This window comes from Gigantopelta aegis, chromosome 3, assembly GCF_016097555.1.
Source record: "Gigantopelta aegis isolate Gae_Host chromosome 3, Gae_host_genome, whole genome shotgun sequence".
Classification (NCBI taxonomy): domain Eukaryota; kingdom Metazoa; phylum Mollusca; class Gastropoda; order Neomphalida; family Peltospiridae; genus Gigantopelta; species Gigantopelta aegis.
In genome coordinates, this window is record NC_054701.1 from 5,085,938 (window position 1) to 5,108,809 (window position 22,872).

Consider the following 22,872-nt stretch of genomic DNA (forward strand, 5'->3'; position numbering starts at 1 on the left):
GAAAATTAAAAAACCAAAATTAATGGTGTCCATGATGGTAATTAAAGTCTTTACTTGGGGGGGGGGGGGTGGGATGTCAGAAGGAAATTGCCCTGAAATTTTGTTAGTTGGCCTGATTTTAGCAGAAACCCTATATGTAGCATAAAATTACTTTATTTAAAATGTTATTTCGAAATACCAGTCACATACATAGTTGCAAGATCTTAACCCACTTTAAGTAGAGGGATAAGCACTATAACAAAATCAGTTTTAGTTCATTGTGAGAAGGATGTAGCAGCCCCCCCTCCCTGCTCCATCTCATATGTTGATGCCTGTAGTAATGACTATATACAAGTAAACAGAAATTAGGTATATATACTCAGTTTTAACCTGTTTTTCACTCTCCTGTTTTATAAATATTTTTCTTAAAGACTGGCCGTATTAGCACAGAGGGCAGAGATATCTCTTCTGAAGAAAGAAAAACAAAAAGAGAGCACATCGGGTACATCAATAGGAAAGTCAAAGAAAACTCAGAGGATTAAAGCATTGTCTCCCAAACCACAGAGAGATGAGAAACTGGAGGTGTGTACAGGGCCAGCAGAGTCTTATTTAAATGTTGGGGGTGGGGGCCACTGCTACTGTCAGTGCAGTGGCCTGAGGGATGGAAATGCAAAGGGTTTGAACCTGTGCAGTGGCCTGAGGGATGGAAATGCAAAGGGTTTGAACCTGTTGGTGGAGGGAGAGGATATGGCACCCCTGCTCCATGAACCATGGTCTACTTTAATGATCACAGCATCACTGTCGTCATGACTCTCTCCTACAGTCACCAGTATGTCCTATAATGTGGCTTACTATCTTCATGTTTCACTGTAGGCTGGCATCTACGATAGGTCTAAGGCAGTCATAAGTGACTTAACATCTTGAATACATTAATGAGTAATTTAGTGATTTTATATAGAAACTACAAACCAGCTTGTGTTGATGACAATTTTGTATAAGCACAAAATTTTACTCAGTGAAAAACAAATCTAATCTATATTTTGCGATCAATGTGAACATGAACAGAAAGAAATATATATGGAAAGGCCAAGTCAGGATTTTAAAATCTCTGTTGTATGTAAGGTATTTAATTTTGATGTCAGAGATGTGTAGGTGAATTCTTGACCATTACTATTATATTCAGATCAGGTAGTGTTCCCGTTATTTCTTTTAACTCTATTTGGGTATGAATGGGGGAAAAACATCCGCAAGCTGTGTGAATCAGCCAAGAAATGGAAAAACTAAGGATTATATAAAGGAAAATTAATTTTTGATTCATAAACTACACATTAAACTATATTCATGTTTAACTTTTTAAATTTGTATTATAATTGTAGGCTTTGCTTCAACAATGTCTTGATGATTGTGCCATTCTGTTGGGAACTCCACCTCTGGAACAGGAACCAACCACAACAGAGGTAACGTATATTCAATTTAAAGGCACTGACTCTAGTCGTTAAACAATGTGTTGATGATTGTGCCATTCTGTTGGGAACTCCACCTCTGGAACAGGAACCAACCACAACAGAGGTAATGTATATTCAATTTAAAGGCACTGACTCTAGTCGTTAAACAATGTGTTGATGATTGTGCCATTCTGTTGGGAACTCCACCTCTGGAACAGGAACCAACCACAACAGAGGTAACGTATATTCAATTTAAAGGCACTGACTCTAGTTGTTAAACAATGTGTTGATGATTGTGCCATTCTGTTGGGAACTCCACCTCTGGAACAGGAACCAACCACAACAGAGGTAACGTATATTCAATTTAAAGGCACTGACTCTAGTTGTTAAACAATGTGTTGATGATTGTGCCATTCTGTTGGGAACTCCACCTCTGGAACAGGAACCAACCACAACAGAGGTAACGTATATTCAATTTAAAGGCACTGACTCTAGTCGTTAAACAATGTGTTGATGATTGTGCCATTCTGTTGGGAACTCCACCTCTGGAACAGGAACCAACCACAACAGAGGTAACGTATATTCAATTTAAAGGCACTGACTCTAGTCGTTAAACAATGTGTTGATGATTGTGCCATTCTGTTGGGAACTCCACCTCTGGAACAGGAACCAACCACAACAGAGGTAATGTATATTCAATTTAAAGGCACTGACTCTAGTTGTTAAACAATGTGTTGATGATTGTGCCATTCTGTTGGGAACTCCACCTCTGGAACAGGAACCAACCACAACAGAGGTAACGTATATTCAATTTAAAGGCACTGACTCTAGTCGTTAAACAATGTCTTGATGATTGTGCCATTCTGTTGGGAACTCCACCTCTGGAACAGGAACCAACCACAACAGAGGTAACGTATATTCAATTTAAAGGCACTGACTCTAGTCGTTAAACAATGTCTTGATGATTGTGCCATTCTGTTGGGAACTCCACCTCTGGAACAGGAACCAACCACAACAGAGGTAACGTATATTCAATTTAAAGGCACTGACTCTAGTTGTTAAACAATGTGTTGATGATTGTGCCATTCTGTTGGGAACTCCACCTCTGGAACAGGAACCAACCACAACAGAGGTAACGTATATTCAATTTAAAGGCACTGACTCTAGTTGTTAAACAATGTCTTGATGATTGTGCCATTCTGTTGGGAACTCCACCTCTGGAACAGGAACCAACCACAACAGAGGTAATGTATATTCAATTTAAAGGCACTGACTCTAGTCGTTAAACAATGTGTTGATGATTGTGCCATTCTGTTGGGAACTCCACCTCTGGAACAGGAACCAACCACAACAGAGGTAATGTATATTCAATTTAAAGGCACTGACTCTAGTTGTTAAACAATGTCTTGATGATTGTGCCATTCTGTTGGGAACTCCACCTCTGGAACAGGAACCAACCACAACAGAGGTAACGTATATTCAATTTAAAGGCACTGACTCTAGTCGTTAAACAATGTGTTGATGATTGTGCCATTCTGTTGGGAACTCCACCTCTGGAACAGGAACCAACCACAACAGAGGTAACGTATATTCAATTTAAAGGCACTGACTCTAGTCGTTAAACAATGTCTTGATGATTGTGCCATTCTGTTGGGAACTCCACCTCTGGAACAGGAACCAACCACAACAGAGGTAACGTATATTCAATTTAAAGGCACTGACTCTAGTCGTTAAACAATGTGTTGATGATTGTGCCATTCTGTTGGGAACTCCACCTCTGGAACAGGAACCAACCACAACAGAGGTAACGTATATTCAATTTAAAGGCACTGACTCTAGTTGTTAAACAATGTGTTGATGATTGTGCCATTCTGTTGGGAACTCCACCTCTGGAACAGGAACCAACCACAACAGAGGTAATGTATATTCAATTTAAAGGCACTGACTCTAGTCGTTAAACAATGTGTTGATGATTGTGCCATTCTGTTGGGAACTCCACCTCTGGAACAGGAACCAACCACAACAGAGGTAACGTATATTCAATTTAAAGGCACTGACTCTAGTCGTTAAACAATGTGTTGATGATTGTGCCATTCTGTTGGGAACTCCACCTCTGGAACAGGAACCAACCACAACAGAGGTAACGTATATTCAATTTAAAGGCACTGACTCTAGTCATTAAACAATGTCTTGATGATTGTGCCATTCTGTTGGGAACTCCACCTCTGGAACAGGAACCAACCACAACAGAGGTAATGTATATTCAATTTAAAGGCACTGACTCTAGTCGTTAAACAATGTGTTGATGATTGTGCCATTCTGTTGGGAACTCCACCTCTGGAACAGGAACCAACCACAACAGAGGTAATGTATATTCAATTTAAAGGCACTGACTCTAGTCGTTAAACAATGTCTTGATGATTGTGCCATTCTGTTGGGAACTCCACCTCTGGAACAGGAACCAACCACAACAGAGGTAACGTATATTCAATTTAAAGGCACTGACTCTAGTCGTTAAACAATGTGTTGATGATTGTGCCATTCTGTTGGGAACTCCACCTCTGGAACAGGAACCAACCACAACAGAGGTAACGTATATTCAATTTAAAGGCACTGACTCTAGTCGTTAAACAATGTCTTGATGATTGTGCCATTCTGTTGGGAACTCCACCTCTGGAACAGGAACCAACCACAACAGAGGTAATGTATATTCAATTTAAAGGCACTGACTCTAGTCGTTAAACAATGTGTTGATGATTGTGCCATTCTGTTGGGAACTCCACCTCTGGAACAGGAACCAACCACAACAGAGGTAATGTATATTCAATTTAAAGGCACTGACTCTAGTCGTTAAACAATGTCTTGATGATTGTGCCATTCTGTTGGGAACTCCACCTCTGGAACAGGAACCAACCACAACAGAGGTAACGTATATTCAATTTAAAGGCACTGACTCTAGTCGTTAAACAATGTGTTGATGATTGTGCCATTCTGTTGGGAACTCCACCTCTGGAACAGGAACCAACCACAACAGAGGTAACGTATATTCAATTTAAAGGCACTGACTCTAGTCGTTAAACAATGTGTTGATGATTGTGCCATTCTGTTGGGAACTCCACCTCTGGAACAGGAACCAACCACAACAGAGGTAACGTATATTCAATTTAAAGGCACTGACTCTAGTCGTTAAACAATGTGTTGATGATTGTGCCATTCTGTTGGGAACTCCACCTCTGGAACAGGAACCAACCACAACAGAGGTAACGTATATTCAATTTAAAGGCACTGACTCTAGTTGTTAAACAATGTGTTGATGATTGTGCCATTCTGTTGGGAACTCCACCTCTGGAACAGGAACCAACCACAACAGAGGTAACGTATATTCAATTTAAAGGCACTGACTCTAGTCGTTAAACAATGTGTTGATGATTGTGCCATTCTGTTGGGAACTCCACCTCTGGAACAGGAACCAACCACAACAGAGGTAATGTATATTCAATTTAAAGGCACTGACTCTAGTTGTTAAACAATGTCTTGATGATTGTGCCATTCTGTTGGGAACTCCACCTCTGGAACAGGAACCAACCACAACAGAGGTAATGTATATTCAATTTAAAGGCACTGACTCTAGTCGTTAAACAATGTGTTGATGATTGTGCCATTCTGTTGGGAACTCCACCTCTGGAACAGGAACCAACCACAACAGAGGTAACGTATATTCAATTTAAAGGCACTGACTCTAGTCGTTAAACAATGTATTGATGATTGTGCCATTCTGTTGGGAACTCCACCTCTGGAACAGGAACCAACCACAACAGAGGTAATGTATATTCAATTTAAAGGCACTGACTCTAGTCGTTAAACAATGTGTTGATGATTGTGCCATTCTGTTGGGAACTCCACCTCTGGAACAGGAACCAACCACAACAGAGGTAACGTATATTCAATTTAAAGGCACTGACTCTAGTTGTTAAACAATGTCTTGATGATTGTGCCATTCTGTTGGGAACTCCACCTCTGGAACAGGAACCAACCACAACAGAGGTAACGTATATTCAATTTAAAGGCACTGACTCTAGTTGTTAAACAATGTCTTGATGATTGTGCCATTCTGTTGGGAACTCCACCTCTGGAACAGGAACCAACCACAACAGAGGTAACGTATATTCAATTTAAAGGCACTGACTCTAGTCGTTAAACAATGTGTTGATGATTGTGCCATTCTGTTGGGAACTCCACCTCTGGAACAGGAACCAACCACAACAGAGGTAACGTATATTCAATTTAAAGGCACTGACTCTAGTTGTTAAACAATGTGTTGATGATTGTGCCATTCTGTTGGGAACTCCACCTCTGGAACAGGAACCAACCACAACAGAGGTAACGTATATTCAATTTAAAGGCACTGACTCTAGTCGTTAAACAATGTGTTGATGATTGTGCCATTCTGTTGGGAACTCCACCTCTGGAACAGGAACCAACCACAACAGAGGTAATGTATATTCAATTTAAAGGCACTGACTCTAGTTGTTAAACAATGTGTTGATGATTGTGCCATTCTGTTGGGAACTCCACCTCTGGAACAGGAACCAACCACAACAGAGGTAATGTATATTCAATTTAAAGGCACTGACTCTAGTTGTTAAACAATGTGTTGATGATTGTGCCATTCTGTTGGGAACTCCACCTCTGGAACAGGAACCAACCACAACAGAGGTAATGTATATTCAATTTAAAGGCACTGACTCTAGTCGTTAAACAATGTCTTGATGATTGTGCCATTCTGTTGGGAACTCCACCTCTGGAACAGGAACCAACCACAACAGAGGTAACGTATATTCAATTTAAAGGCACTGACTCTAGTTGTTAAACAATGTGTTGATGATTGTGCCATTCTGTTGGGAACTCCACCTCTGGAACAGGAACCAACCACAACAGAGGTAATGTATATTCAATTTAAAGGCACTGACTCTAGTTGTTAAACAATGTGTTGATGATTGTGCCATTCTGTTGGGAACTCCACCTCTGGAACAGGAACCAACCACAACAGAGGTAACGTATATTCAATTTAAAGGCACTGACTCTAGTTGTTAAATAATGGGAATTATTTTATTACAGCTATTTGTACTGTTACATTTATTTGCAAATTCTTGCAAATAAATAAAATCTGTTTATGGTCATTTTGATGTTTGTAGTAGCTTCAAAGTGCATTTTGTGTGAAACAGAAACGATACGCACTTTAGAAACTAGAATCAGTGACTTTAATGATTATGATTAGGATACTTTTTTTTATCCATGGAATATTCAGCCTATTGTTGCCATTTAGTTCCTTCACCATGCTGTTCTGTTACCTGTAAAAGTAAAAACACTGGGTTGTCTATATTCCAAGCAGTTCTCCATTAATAACCCAAATGGACTTGTTTGTACTATTTTGTCCGTGGGGGGAATTAATATATATTAATTTCTGTTAATTAATAATAAGAGTATCATATGTGGCAACAACATTTCCCTTCACATTCTACGTTTAGTGTTGCAGATAGTTCATTAAGACACCAACTAACTGCTAATTAAACAAGTGTGCTGGGATATCGGTAAAGTAACAGTCTTGTCTTTTTTCTCTTGGAATTTCTCTGTGCTCCCATCACTAACAGTTTGTTTTTTGATTTACAGATTCCATTTGAAGTATCTCGGACAAACATAAAGAATCTGGAACAACTGTTTGACCCCAGCTTTGGTCTCATCCTCAAGGGAACCGATATCTTACAGTGGCTTACCAAGATGTTTCCCATTATGCAAAAATACATAGAAGAAACGTACTGATACAATTCCTACACAACAAATGTGTTAAAAAAAAGTGTTACATTTTACAACTTGACATTTTTAACATTACCAAGTGTTTTTGACTGGAGTTAGAGCAGTGAAGTCCCTTGCAACCCACAATGACTGAACTGTTTTTAAATGTTGACTATTTTGTTTGAAACTGGTTTTTGAAAGCCGAGTGGCACATGTTACTTATGTATCATCCATTTAGTGTGCAGTGTACATGGGGTGCTGTCAGCAAAGCATGGGGGGGGGGGGGGGGGGGGCATTCATAATGTGTACACACAAGAACTTTTCTAACTACTTTATTAGGTGTTAATACTTTTTTTTAAAAAGAGAAGATTTTTGTGCTTATATTCAATCACTAAATTAATGTTAAAGTATTTAGTGTGAAAACACGAGGGTTATATCTGATAGCAGTATAGATCTAGTCTCTGAGCAAGCACACAGTGGAATGTTATTCTTTATAAAACAGCGATGGATTAAATGTTAATATTACACATTAAACTAAGTTGTTAATAGGTGTTTAAGTATTAAGCTTCTTTGTATCAAATATATATTTATTATATGTACAAGAACAGCCACAAAGAACATCCACTTGAAATGATCTCATGGAATATCATTCTTAACACTCCTTGAACCAATTTAAAATTGATTTAATTTATGCACCATTTTTATATTAGTAAAATTCCAGTATGACTTAAGCGTTATACTACATTTTACTAAGCTCCTGTTTGCTTACATACTAAATGAATAGTCTTTTAGTACAACATGTTTGAAAGTTTTGATGTTCAGTTTTTGTTTGATCCGATATCTGTGATATTTTTAAATCTAATTATTAATCTTTATCAACAATATATAAACATATTTATATTGATATTATTGTGAGTTAATTGGTTTTAGTATTGATAATTTATATTTGTATTTATTTATATGTGTGAACAATTCAATAAAATAATAATTCAGTATTGCATTTTTATGAATTGAAGTATAATGTTACATGTTAATAGGTTAATAAAGTTGTAACCTGCATACCAGGGTAATTCTGTTTTATCTGAACTAGTTCTATTACTGAAAAGATAAAATTCTTTCACCAGTAGAACACAATTACTGCATCTACAGACCTGGGTCCGTTTTTAACCAAAGTTAAATATAACTGGTTAAAACCCCCCCGTGTTCGATCTACACGATATTAATATAAAATAACTTGGGTTGTCTCTAATCCTTGACATCATTCAATTTTAAAATTGCTCATTGACATATTAGTAGTACTCTATTGCCAAAATAGAAGAAAACCTTATTGAAAAAACAATTTACATTCACTTATGGTCCTGTTCAAATACTTTTTCTCAGTTTGTCATTTACATTTTTAGTTTTCACAAAGTTTTAATGTGTTATCAAAGGGAAAGTAAACAAGCAACGAGCACCACCTCTATAGGACAGTCAAGACACTACGATTTTACCTGGGTTATCAATCTACACAGGAATGGGAAAATGTGTACTCTAGTACAAATGCAAAGTTTAAATAATTCTGGTTACCTTGGGTATAGCTATTACTTCTAGTTACAAGAGCTATTTTGGAAAATATTGAAGTTTTAACAATCATTGAAAGATTGTAAATTTTTTAATTTTAAATTTTTTAAGGATCAACAGTGTACCAAAGTTTTAACAATCATTGAAAGGTTGTAAATTTTTTTAATTTTTTAATTTGAAAGGTATGTAGCAAAGTTGTAACAATCATTAAAAAGAAATACATTTTCTAATTTGAAATAATTTACGGTGTACTGGAAAGCTAAAGCCTGTGAGACAATCTAAGTGCAGCACATGCCATAAATAATAAACATACTCATTTTCAAGTCTGCATCACATAAAAATAAAAATAACAAATGTGATCTCTTATAAAATATTTATTTCAAATAAAAAAAAAATATTTTCATTATAATGACATGACAAAAATGTCATTGACATTATAAATACTTAAAATTAGTACATCACAGTTTTAGCTCTATTTGACAATATTACCATAGAGTGCAACATCATTGATTTATGTACATAATAAAAACATGGAAATCTTTAAAGTCAATACTGACTGATGTTCACAGAGATATGAATGGGAAATTAGAGATATGTTGCACATTTTATTTTTTTTAATATTTTTTGTGGTATGATAAACGAATTGAAAGAAAATTAGGAAATGTCAACTTTCATAACTTTTTTTCTTCATTAAGTTTATCTACATTATGTTCTCATCTTTGTTAATGACATTAAATACAAGAACTATCTGATAAATTGTGGATCATGTCTTAATTCTGTCTAATCTCTGGTGAACAGTACATGCATTTGCAGACAGTAACAATACACAACACTGATATATAATCATTCAGGTATAATCTTAGTGGCAGAGCATACAGGTTTGGTGCCAAAGCTTATGACCAATTCTCTTTATAGACTGGATAATCCTGGTAAGGAATTGTGAAAATAACAATATAACATTCAGGTTTTAAAAACAAAACATCAACCTAATTATACTTATAATACTCAACATTAACATACATACAATACATAGAACACCAATGGCCAATAAGACTTTGAAAATTACAAGAACGATCATTCTGTTTGCAGATTACAAGAACGATCATTCTGTTTGCAGATTACAAGAACGATCATTCTGTTTGCAGATTGCAAGAACGATCATTCTGTTTGCAAATTACAAGAACGATCATTCTGTTTGCAAATTACAAGAACGATCATTCTGTTTGCAAATTGCTCTCACAAATCTATTTAATGGGTTACACAAAAAGGAAATGGGTTACCTAAGTTTGTTTTTGTGTAAGCGATAAATGATGATGATATGGCTAAATGATTAAATGATAGGATAGACACAAAATGTGAATGACATTACTCGTATACGAGTATTAAACTATTATCATTAATGGTGAACTATGAAAACAAAACCATGAAATGATCTACTTGTAAGCAAAAATAATTTAACAAACAATACAGCTTTAACAAACAATACAGCTTCATAGTAAGTGTAATCATTGTGTAATCAAATTTCACCTGACAGACAGTCATTTAGGAAATAAATAACATCAACCAACAGTTTAAAAATAATTACACAGAGCAACAATGAGCCTTCCAACAACATGTTCATGGGAGTGAACAATTCAATGCAATTTTTAAAAAACGTAATATTCTTTTTTTTCTACACATTAACTGCATCTACTAATGGAAAAGATTAATTTTATACAAACAAAAATTAATTCTTAAAAAACTGATTTAAACAAGAATTAATTTCTTTAATAATGCAGTCCTTGGTTTTTGAAAATTATAGGCAAGTGGAAAATCGCACACCTCAATATGCTAAGGCGAGTGAAAATCATTCTCCAAAATAAATAAAATAGGCAGAGTAGCTCCAATTGGATTTTGACCGGTATGTCTACAAAATTGTCAATTAAACCAGTGTTTCCCGATTTGTTTAACAAAGAGAAATGCCAGTTTAACGACTACATGGAAGCCACTGCCATGTTTTTAATTTTTATTGTTTTAATAAAAGGACCTTCCTATCAGCTAAATGAGCTTAGAAAACTGTTGATTTTTTAAAAGAGTGGAAATAAATATACCCATCTATTTTACATGCACCGTTTGTTGAGTGTAACATGCACTGTTTTTCACACTCGTCAGATTGAAATTACGTGCGCTGTATGAGTGCAATCGCACCTGTGCACCTTAAAAAGCAAGATCTGATAATGTTTTTTCAATTGGTCTCAAAATCGTGAAATATTTGTAGGTAAGTATGATAAGAGGCGAACATTTTCCATGGGTATTATATTTAGCAGATAAGTATTCTGTGGTATGTTTCAAAGTAATTTTTGCTACTTTCAAACACAATCAAATATACAAGTGATTACATGCATTAGAAGCCTAGAAATATTTTTTTAAATACATTTAAAACACCAAGGTAAGTAGAGTTTAAATGAATTTACCCAGCCTTTTCACCTTCCTAAAATGTTAGTATTCTTTTGCTTCAGTGCCTCAAAAACTAATAAACTTTTGCTTCTTGTCATTACAAATATATATTAATGTATGTGAAGTGTGGACCCAAATTTCAGTTAAAAGGTGTCTACATTTCATGAACAATATATGTATGCTTCTACAAGTTGCATGGTACCAAAGAAGAGAGTTCCGTGTCAAAGTTTAAGGTGTACCGTCAAATATTTACGGAGTAAAAGCAGTAATATGTGACATTGATTATTTGTGCAAATACTATTATCCATTGACAATAAATAAATACACTGGTATTTGTTATACAGTTGTTATGCAGTATATACCAGAGGTTTTAAACTAATGCAGGGTACCCCCAAAAATGGAAATGCAATTTTCATCAAAAATGAGTTGCTAATAAAAACATTAATTAAACCTCTTAAATGGTATGTGACCCCCAATTTTCTTGCAGAGAGATTAGATGTCATGTGAGGTGCCACACTTTTTATTGCTGTACTTCCTGGGTGTGTTGATACACTGCTTGTATCAGTTTTATTAGTAAACATTAACATGATCGGCAATAGGAAATGATTTGGTCTATAAGAACCTACAGATTAGGTTTTGTCACACTGGGGCATCTGACCACATTCCCCAAGAGTTGTCACCCTTTGACCCATAATAACAAGCTTCCGGAAAGTCATTTGGGTAGGATAATCAGAGTTTAGATATGACAAGTAAAAATGGCAAAGCACATGTTCTATATGACAAGTTGATGTTGAGAGTTATGTATTGAGGAACAATAATGTGTTTTTATGACTGACTTAATTTTAAATAAATAAGCACCAGTGAAACCACTGTTCACAAAAGCTGTCAGGATGAACATCATCGACAACATTCGACTTCAAGGAAACTGTCAGTATCGTCATGGATTCTAGGAAGCTGTCCCCATAACAAGAACTGTTCACCTAAAAAACATGGATTCTAGGAAGCTGTCAGGATGAACATCATCGACAACATTCGACTTCAAGGAAACTTCACCTAAAAATCGTCATGAAAGCATGCAAAAGGAAACTTAATCATTTTATTGAGAGGTATATCACATACAAAAAAAAACATGTTTAGCAGCATACTTCAGCTCCTAGAATAATTTATAGTATTTGATTGTATTACTCTGTATCACCTATATTCTTTTTCTTTGTCTAATTCTTTTTTAAAAGAACACCTCAAAAAATTGACATTTCAACTTTATCAAAAGTGAAATTTGATGCTGCCATAAATACATGATCCAATATAAATGTAAAACTAAGAATTCTAAAATAGTTTTTAAAAACTGAGTATGCTTGGTGTAGTCAAACCTACATACATAGGGCCTTGCTTGTGGAGGGGGCAGCAGGTAATATTTGTGCAAGTCTGTCTAGTGTTTTGGAGCATTACAGGGGGTTGGGGTGTCTAATTTTGATCAAATAACATTATAATGTATAAAATGAATGGTTCCTAAGTAACCACCTGTGAAATGCCTTTATCAAGAGAAACACGTTTATGATCTATTCCTATTGCATGTGCGATTCTGGTTACATGTATTGACTAACCTGAATGATCTATTCTTTCAACTGGCAGGACAGCGGAACTGTAGTACATCCAGAAGTGTCCGTTATTACACGACTGAAGACATTTCCGACAGGGGAGACAAACATGATAACCTACAACATTACCACTGAAAAGACAAAACAAAACTATTGTACAAGTAAATTCATTATTAAAAAAAAAAAAATAACTTTGTGAATGTGAAAAAAGAGATAAAACCTATTTTCTATTTATAGCTCTACAGATGTTTTCATGTACTCATTCTATATATATATATATATATACAGTAAAGTACACTTGTACCAAACATGCTTAGAACAAACTACTGCTAGAACGAACCGATTGTAAAGTCCCGTTTTATCTCCCTATACATTAATAACCAACTTATGTAAATATGTACAACGAAGTACTGCTATAATGAACTAATTATCATGGTTCCTTCATGTTCGTTATAAGAGTACTTTACTATATATATATATATATATATATATATATATATATATATATATATATATATATATATATATATATATATATATATATATATATACTACTCAAAAGAATTTAAGGGTCAGACGATATTTTCGACATTATTTTCTGAATGTCAATTATATTAGCTAGACCATAATGTCACACATGGTATTGTTCCATTTTGACGAAAGTGGGTCTAAGCAACCCATAAATGAATTAAAATCCACTGTCATTGACACTGTCGACTAGTTCTAATGGCAAAAACATGCTTACATTTGCACGTAAATTAGGGCGAAAGCGAAAGGTCTGCTAAGTGCCCATAACTTGCTTTTTCACAAAGCGCTTCATTTGCACGCTTTGCACGTGTATTCCATGTTCCCAATGCTGAATTTCTGTATAATTGGAGCTTGCGTTCGTGTACGGTGCACACTCCAAATTCGACAATGGTACGACTTCAACTGACTATCGAAGATCGAGGAAGGGCTATTGCTTGGCTTCAGGATGGCAATATGCAAAGAAATGTTGCTCTGAGACTTGGTGTCAGTCAGAGTGTCGTTGGCCGACTGTGGCAACGGTACCAACAGTGTTCGAGATTAACGGTATCCCGATATCCCAGGGATACCAGAATTTAATTTTGGATACCAGACTTCAAGAACCCAGTATCCCACCAGCATATCATATAATGTTGTTGGTTTAATTAATCCTGAGTTTTTATTTTTCGCTGAAACAATGAAAGTCTTCATTTGCTGGTGAAGTAATAGACTGGGAACCACTAAGTTGCTATTGTTTTGTTGGATGTTTCCTCCCTTCAAATTTTGTTTGAGATATTGATTCTACATCTACAGAAAATTGATACAGGTAGGTTTAACATTAGTAATGTCAGAAACACTTATAGATTACGGCTAAATTATGCAAAAATAGATGCAGCAAATCTTTTTACAAATTCCATTTTATTGCAAATTTTACGAATTCCGTGATTTTGATTGTGGCTTAGCAATAGACTGGGAATGAGAACAGTGTCGTTTAAGTTTGTTACGATGTTATTTTTTAATTTCATTTAAGTGGAAAACTAAATTCTCAGGTGGGATACCAGATTTTGAAATGTTAGTATCCAACTGGGATACTGCCCCACATTTTTAATCTCGAACACTGTACCAAGCAACGAATTCTGTTAGAAATCGTCCACGTTCGGGAAGACCCCGAAGCACTACAAATAGAGATGACCGCTACATCACCAATATGGCTCTACGTCAACGCACAACCACTGCACGCCGATTACGTGACAATCTGCGGACTGCGACTGGAACTCGAGTGTCTGATCAAACCATATGCAATCGTCTGAGAGCCAATAATCTACGCTGCCGTCGCCAGACTGTTCGACCACCACTCCTACCACGTCACAGAACGGTCAGACGTCACTGGTGCACGCTTCATCTGCGGTGGCAACATGTTCAGTGGGGTCGAGTGATGTTCACTGATGAGTCCAGGTTTAGTCTCCAGTTCAACGACGGTCGGGTTCGTGTCTACAGACGTCCTGGGGAGCGCTTCGCTGACGTTAACGTTAGACAACGTCACCGGTTCGGTGGTGGCAGCGTCATGGTGTGGGGCGGCATCTCTATCCACCACAGGACCCCCCTCTATGTGGTGGATGGCAATCTGAATGGAATCCGCTATCTGAATGAGATTATCCGGCTGTTGGTTCTCCCAGGCCTTCAGCAGATTGGCGGCGGGGAAGTTCTGCAGGATGACAATGCCAGACCCCACCGCGCCAGGGTGGTAACGGACTTTCTCAGACAACAAGGTATCGCCAGGATGGATTGGCCAGCATATTCGCCTGACTTAGCCCCAATAGAGCACACCTGGGACGAATTAGGCAGGAGAGTTCGGGATAACCATGCCCCTCCGGCCAACCTTCATGATCTGGGTCAACTTCTTATGGCAGAGTGGCAGGCCATTCCCCAAGAGTTCTTCAGACGTCTGATCAACAGCATGAGGCAACGATGTGTCGAGTGTATTCGCGCCAGGGGTGGATTCACACACTATTAAACGAATGTTCTAATGTGTAAAATCCATGTTTGACAACCTTCAACTTTGACAGCATGTCATGTGACTTTCTTGTATACAGTGACGTTTATTTGTGTGTTTTTGTAAATATGGAACAATAAATAAAAAATTTGGTGTAGTTTACATCATCAATCTAATACACTCTGAAACTTATTTGGTTATAAATTTTTGACCCTTAAATTCTTTTGAGTAGTATATATATATATTTATCATCCATTAAAGGCTTTTGTAGGAGATATCGCTGGCACTATAATTTGTGATATCTCTGCAGATATTGTTTCTTATAATCTTGATTGGTCAAATTTTAATCACAAGACAATGTTTGGTTACGTCACTGTGTTTGTTTCAGCCCTAAACCTACCATTAGTGACATCACGCCACTGCCATTCTGCTAGTTAATGAGTCTACCGCTGACATTCAACCCACATTACTGACATTGTTTACAACTGTCGCAAATGAAAAGAATGATAATGGATGATAAAAAGAATACCCCTCTCGTGTCTCGTTGATAAAAGTATAAAATCCTCGGCAAGCCTCTGATTTCATACTTTTATCAACTCGTACTGATAAATTATGATATCATAAGACACTCGGGGAGTATCCTCTATATATATATATATAGACTGTCACAGTACATCTAGAGAATATAGCATTTTATTGTTCACAAACATATTTCAAACAGTCAGGTCCGGTCATACGGTTTAACATGGACATTCAGAACAAGCTGTTGTAGCACATGCCTGTCATGGGTGCAGGTGTCCACTTGTGCCGGCTCCTCCATCCAGGACAGAAAAGGAGTTGGGTTGGGTGGGAGAGGGGACAGAGCACAAGCAACCCGACTAGGGTCAGTAACGAGCGAGGGGAGTTCAAACAGTGGTGTCAGGTTTCTTTTCATATCATTTGTATTGGTCCCCATCATGTAAGTACATGTGATCAAGTCTGTGGCACCATATGCTATCTTTTAAAGCCAGTACTTGGTGATGATTTGTATGTTGAAACGGACAGTTTTTGAAACCAGTACACTCGATCCCTATCCTAACATATAAACAGAGTAGAGCTATCTAGTTTAGATGAGCAGCCTTCTGCTATCAGACCAGGCTGGTCACACTGCATGTACGTGTAAATATGTTACAACATGCATGTGCCGGGTGTTGTTTATCAAAACTAGACCTTGATCTGAAAACAAATATGAGGGGAGTAATTAATTTCTCCTCTTGGATTATGGCAAGCCAATTAAGATAATACCATATTGAGACCACAAAACTGCACGTGCTCACAGGAGCTAAAAATCAGTCTTACTGAACTAGTCACGGGAGTGATGGAGAACAAGTTATACTAATAGCTCCCGTTAAATGGTGAGAATCTGAAAAACATATGTAATGTAATGAAAAGTAGTGGTATTTTTATAGAATGTTGAGACATTTGTCAACTCACCACACAATACATGCCACATCTTGTAACCTGCATGCACAGCTGCTTGTTGAAATCAATCCGTCAATAACGCCAATGGCACTAAAATGTATTTAAAAAATCATATAATATATTTCAATTTCAAAAAGAATTACTGTGCAGTATTTTAACATTAGAACATATTGAACAGATCATTCAGTGTATGGCCATCTTTCCATTAATGCAATTTTGCGCACATTTCATCAATACAATGCATTTACACATACGCAATACTGCGTATAGGCATTCAGTGCACTGGGGGGGGAAAAGGTGATTATGAGCAATTTTTTCATGCACAGGTTTTGAGCACATTGATACTGGAGGAACAAAAGTTACAATTACAATTACTTTTATAAATATTATAAGTATGGTAACCAGTCAATTTGTACCCAATTTTACATTTCGTACCCTGGTAATTTCGTACCATAGTTATTTGGTCATTCATTCATTCATTTATTCATTTATTTATTCACATGCTTCCATACCACGAAGGTTTCAAGCATGTCTGTCCCGGGGTCGAGTTCTGGATAGCCAGAGGTCTACTCCGGGACAGAAAATTTAACGGGATAATTTTGAATTTTACTCAAAAATTAAAAATATATATAGGGGGACAAATTTAACTATATTTAAAAAAAAAATTGAAGGTGTAGTCCAAAAATTTATTTAAAAACTATTATTATATCCAAAATTTTCCTAGACTAATAAATTTTTCACCATTTTAAATGGGCGTTCTAAATTAAAATAATACAACAAACTCTAAGCCCTATCTGGAACGAAGTTGGAGGTTGTTGATTGAAGGTTGTCACAGGAGGTTGATATTAAAATATAATACTAACAATAATTTACCTTTATGGGGAGGTACCGGGTCCATTTGTAGCTTCAGCGTGGCCAGGGGAGGGGGGGGGGGGGGGGGGTTCAGGGAGAGCGAGGGACGGGGGAAGGCCCCAGACAATCCTATCTCTCCCTAAATCCAAAACGCCTACGCCTAAGTGTCTAACCCCTAATTTCTGGTGGCATCCCCCCTCCCCCACCCACCCCGAATCACCACCCCCATCCACCCAACCGTCGCGCCAGCCGGAACCCAGCACCAGTCCCCTAACAAATAATATACTAAACCAGCGATGGGGTCTCCAAGTGATGGAAGACACTGTAATTAACCCAGCCCTGGCTACAGAAAAATAACTTTAGTAGATTAAATACTTAAGACAAAATTAAAATTGAGCAAATCATGGTAGAGGAAATGCACCCGGTCGACGCGAAGACCCATTGCGCCTCTCAGTTAACCCAAAGAACAATATATATATATTTATTTATTTTTTAAACAAAGTAAATTTTAAAACATTGGATAAAATAAAACACATTAAAAAGAGCACACCAGTAAACAATTAAAGTTAAAAAACGCCAAACACATTATAAATTTTTAAATAACAAAACCTAAAATTGTTAAGGACAAGCCGGCGAAGGATGGAGTGCATTATTGCCAGATAATGGACCCCAGCCTATACAAACCTGAAGCTGACCAAACTAAACTAAATAAACATACATTCACACATCCATACAAACTAACATTTAAAAATAATTAAATAAAATTTAAAACTGATAAAACAAGCCGAGAGAAAATTCTTTAAAAGCGGATAGAGCGCGAAGCGTTATAATCTGCGGATGGCGAAAGACAGCCCTCAGAGGTGAGAAAGCGTGCTAGAACAAAAGCAACTAACGCCAAAGATGACGCAAACAGTCAATACAGGCAAAAATAACCAACCAACAAGCGTAATTTGAGCTACAACAATAATGCCAGCAGCCCCAATAAAAATGGGGCCAACTGTATAAAAAAGTATAGGCTCCAGTATATGGGTCCGGACACGACTGAGGAGGACAAACCATAAACAACAGCCGCGCCCGTCCCCAACATACGTCTTAACCTTACGTAGAAGATCCAAACATTAATTAGCAACGAAAACACTGGTTAGTTGGAACAGCAATACAAAGCAGAAAAATAGTAAATTTTAATCACAACATACCGTTAGATATGTGCCCTAGATTGATAAACGAAGGCCACAAGAAGTCTATCAATTACTGCTTTATAACTGTCTAAAGGATTTAAAATATTATAGGAATTAAAGATAATATTTTTTGATTTGAAAAAGTCTTCCAGTTTCTGTCTAATTAATTTATACTTGGTACACTCAATCAAAAAATGATTAACATTATCAATTTTATTGCATACCAAGCAGTTGGGTGTATTGGATTTTCTGACTTTAAATTTAGTATCATTTAAACCATAAGATACACCCATTCTTAATCTTGCAATAATTTTAGTAGCTTTTACATTAAATGAAACTGGACCAGGAGTAGTGACCTTCAGTTTAATATATATATTTGGTCATTTCATACCCAAGTCATTTCGTACCATGGTTATTTCGTACCTTGGTCATTTTGTACCTCAATCATTTATTGTGCAGCTTAGTTGAATGATAGATAGTAAAATGTCGAATTACTGATTTTAAAAAACCCATTAGGCTAATGCAACTATATTGAAGTCCCACCCCTAAATAGAGAAAGACAAAAAGAACAAGAAAAAGATTATATATTACTTTTTATCTCCTCATGTTTCTGTTCATTATTCAATTATATTAATCACCGAGTGACGGGGGGGGGGGGGGGGGGGGGGGGGCTCATAACATCTGAAATGATCATCAGTGCCATGTGTTACTTGTCAGTTCATCTTAAAAATAAACTATCACCTTCATGTGGCAATATTCATATGTTCAGAAAAGTTAATTCAATAGGGTTAATGGCCACTGAAACACATTTCATTGTTAATTTATTTCTCTTATTCATTTAAACCATTGCTCACTTTACAAGGTATGTTTACACGTCAACACTTATTCATCAACAATAAAAATAAGTGGCATACCATAACAAAAATAAGATACCGAGTATGAAATGTCTATGGTACGAAATGACCAAACTTTATGGTATGAGATGGTAAAAAGCAGGTAGGCGACAATCTAATTAAAATTAGCTCCACTATTACATGTGGATCTAACAGCAGCCCGTTGGAGTTCATGTCCAGTTGACCTTTCATTCGACCAATCAAAACCTTACTTGCAAAATCATGCCAGTGATTTGAAAAGAATTCGAAAACATTTGGGATTGTGCCGAGGGTATACGAAATGATTCGGGTGAATTACGAAGTATGCCGGAAACTAATTTCAATATAAAATGTTATATAAAATTTGTTTCAAGACAAAAACAAAACGTGATGGTATAGCCATAAAATCTGTTTATACTAGTATACAATCCAGAGTTTATTACTGCACGTTTCCCCCTGTTTTTTTAATGTTGAAATAGACCAACAAGTTTGCCTATTGCATAAATAGTCTCGCCTGATATTTTTAGAATTTGTATGCTCCCGAATAACGCTATAAAAGGCGAAGTGTAATTGGTCGATATTTAAATTGTTATTTATAGATGAAATGTCACCTGGACATGGGTTCCATGCAATGCTGTTAGATCTACTGCCTGGTGAGACCAGTAGAGCTAATTTTAATCAGACTGGTAGGCGAAAGTTTCCATTACAATACCGTAACTAGGGGTGGTGGTACATAGGTACCCCCAAACAGAAACCCCAAATACAGATACTATAGTTACATACATAACGTTACTATATAACATATCTGATGTTAATGTTTGGGGATACCTGTGTGGTGGTATTGGTTGGGGTGGGGTTGACAGAGGGTTGCAGCTGTAAAAGGGGACCAGACAACTCGGCCCGGGGGACAACTCGGCCCCGTGTGATAGTATGATAGTTGGCCATGTCGTAGTATTTTACTATAGTAATAATAATGCATTATACTGATAGATACCGCTAACTATATGGTCACCATTAAGAATGACAATTGTGCATGTCGTACGCGCATATCATAGTGTCGGATGGGTTTCTAGAAGTATTGTACTATAGAAATAACGCAAAAAACATAATTTGCCAAATTCTCACATTAATTACATTAAACACACATATATACGTAAAAAACCAACAGAACACAAATACATAAATAGTTATAATAATGAAATAAAACACCAATCACCAAAAGAACATAGAAATAAAACGTCCAGCAAGTCCAGCAAAAGATAAAAGTCAGTGCGCAAGAGGGGCGTAGAGCTTTCCATAGGCCGACAATGGACACGTCACGATCTGTGTAGCGTCCCCACAGTTCAAAAATTTTCCCCTGTAGATTCCTGAAGGCCTTCCTCTGTCGCCGTCGCATCTTCCTCTCCGAGACAAACCGGCATAACAAATATAAACATACGTTTAAAGATCCATATAATATTCGCAGTCATGTGTCTCAAAGTCTGTTACAAATTCAAGAAATGTATTTTAAATGTTTAATCCCCTAAAATATAAATACCTGTCTCAAAATCGTTTCGGGACATTTAGGTTAAGGTGGGACTAATTCAATACTAACAAAAACACATTCTTTTATTTCAGTGAGAATACTTTAATTTAAAAAATAACACTTGTCCAACAAGTTGTCTCTGGACTCCGGGCCGAATTGTCTCGCAACTCTGGGCCGAGTTGTCTCGACGTGGGCCGAGTTGTCTGGGCCGAGTTGTCCTCCGGGCCGAGTTGTCTGGCATTCCTGTAAAATTGGTCATCCTTCCGTGCAGTGTTAGTCAGTCTTAGTTCACCAAGATAAACCTTGCGTGCAAACACAAACAGCGAGGTTTATCTTGTCTAGGCATTCTGCCATTAGCAGCTTCTGGACAACGGTTCCGATATGCTAATTATTAGTATTCACTATAACTTAAGAATTTCAGAGTTTAAAAGAGTATCTTTATATAAAAAAACACACAAAATCAAAATAACAACCAAGACTAATTTTTATGTCTTAAAAGGTCTTCGAAAGGCGTATGATCCGGTGTTTAGAACGTCGCCATGAGTGTCAGCTGAAATTGTCTGCCAGCGTAATTGTCTGCTAGAAAGTGGCTACTAGAATCCGCTCGGTAAAGTCGGACTTTTTTTCTTTAATTCAAAGTGAAGATTGTTTCAAAGTAAGTATTTCTTGGTCTCAGTGAGCTCGAAATAGATCACAATATACGATTAGGGTGTGGAAATGTGATGGTAATCGTTATTTTGACCGCAATTTCGTTCCGAGCAAAATTCCTCGGAACCGTTGTCCAGAAGCTGCTAATGGCGAAATGCCTAGACAAGATAAACCTCGCTGTTTGTGCTTGCACGCGAGGTTTATCTTGGTAAACTAAGTCAGTCTCAGAGTGAAGCAAAAATGAGTACTGGATTCAAATTAATCTAAAATCTACAAATTCCCACATGACATTTCTAAAATTAAATGATAACTTACTTTTCCACTGGTACATCAGTTGAAAACATTTCCGTCTTCGTGTCTGCCAACAACACCGCCTGCATTCCTCGTTTGCAAAGCGTCGACCCACATGAAGAACATTCCAAGTTATAAACTACTTTTCGACGGAATGTTGGATGCATTTCCACTTTACTCATTTTAACAATATTTACAACTGCCAACCTCAAACAAAATTTAAAAATCAAAACGATTTTAACCGAGAACGCTGACAGACGCCAAGGTGTTTCCCTTCTTGTTATAAGGTTTATTTTTACTGACAAATCACAAACGCGATTGGCTAAATTGTGTAATGATGATAGTTATCTATAATTTGATTGGACAAAATATGAGATGCAAATCTCCAAGGAGATGGGGAAACCCTAAATACTACTTACTAAACCTCAATTTCACTTGTTCAACAATAGTTGAATGGACAGGGTGGTTTTTGGAATTATTTGCAAACATTGAAACAGGTGCGTGTAGTTACCGTAATATAACTGTTAGACCAAAATTTAAAATACACACGCAGAGTGCCTTGATTAAGAGCGTGAATGTATCGAGTTTCTTAAGGAAGTCTGACATTACCAGACATTTAAAAATATTTATGGCTTGAAAAACTCACTCAATCTCAACGATAAAACCATAATACTATGGTGTGGATTGCCCACCCACCCCACCCCCACCTAATATAAAATCCTGGCTACGCCTCTCCC

General features: G+C 36.8%; 2 protein-coding genes across 2 annotated transcripts in view; one reads left to right on the plus strand and one right to left on the minus strand.

Annotated features, from left to right (window-relative positions):
* The window catches only part of LOC121367270 (cilia- and flagella-associated protein 54-like), a 117,994-nt gene extending 109,718 nt beyond the window's left edge, over positions 1 to 8,276 (plus strand). The window contains exons 64-66 of the mRNA XM_041491384.1: positions 411 to 561; positions 1,356 to 1,436; positions 7,095 to 8,276. Coding sequence (XP_041347318.1) covers positions 411 to 561; positions 1,356 to 1,436; positions 7,095 to 7,244 — 382 coding nt within the window. The 3' untranslated portion in view covers positions 7,245 to 8,276. The remainder of the gene's footprint in view (positions 1 to 410; positions 562 to 1,355; positions 1,437 to 7,094) is intronic.
* Positions 8,277 to 11,569: 3,293 nt separating this feature from the next.
* On the minus strand, positions 11,570 to 22,620 carry LOC121367426 (protein FAM72A-like). Its single transcript, XM_041491586.1, has 4 exons — positions 22,160 to 22,620; positions 16,782 to 16,859; positions 12,818 to 12,942; positions 11,570 to 12,193 (listed from the first exon to the last, which is right to left on the minus strand). The coding sequence occupies exons 1-4, from the start codon at positions 22,315 to 22,317 to the stop codon at positions 12,111 to 12,113; spliced, it is 444 nt and encodes a 147-aa protein (XP_041347520.1). The 5' UTR covers positions 22,318 to 22,620; the 3' UTR covers positions 11,570 to 12,110.
* Positions 22,621 to 22,872: the final 252 nt, after the last annotated feature.

Bases quoted from the DNA above. Each gene is read 5' to 3' on its own strand.
- LOC121367426 (XM_041491586.1), bottom strand. From the start codon at position 22,317: ATGAGTAAAGTGGAAATGCATCCAACATTCCGTCGAAAAGTAGTTTAT. The intron at 12,943-16,781 runs GTGAGTTGACAA...TTGTCTTTTCAG, and splicing joins GATGTGGCATGTATTGTGTG to TGGTAATGTTGTAGGTTATC. The intron at 12,194-12,817 runs GTTAGTCAATAC...CATGTTTTTTAG, and splicing joins TGAAAGAATAGATCATTCAG to GTGAACAGTTCTTGTTATGG.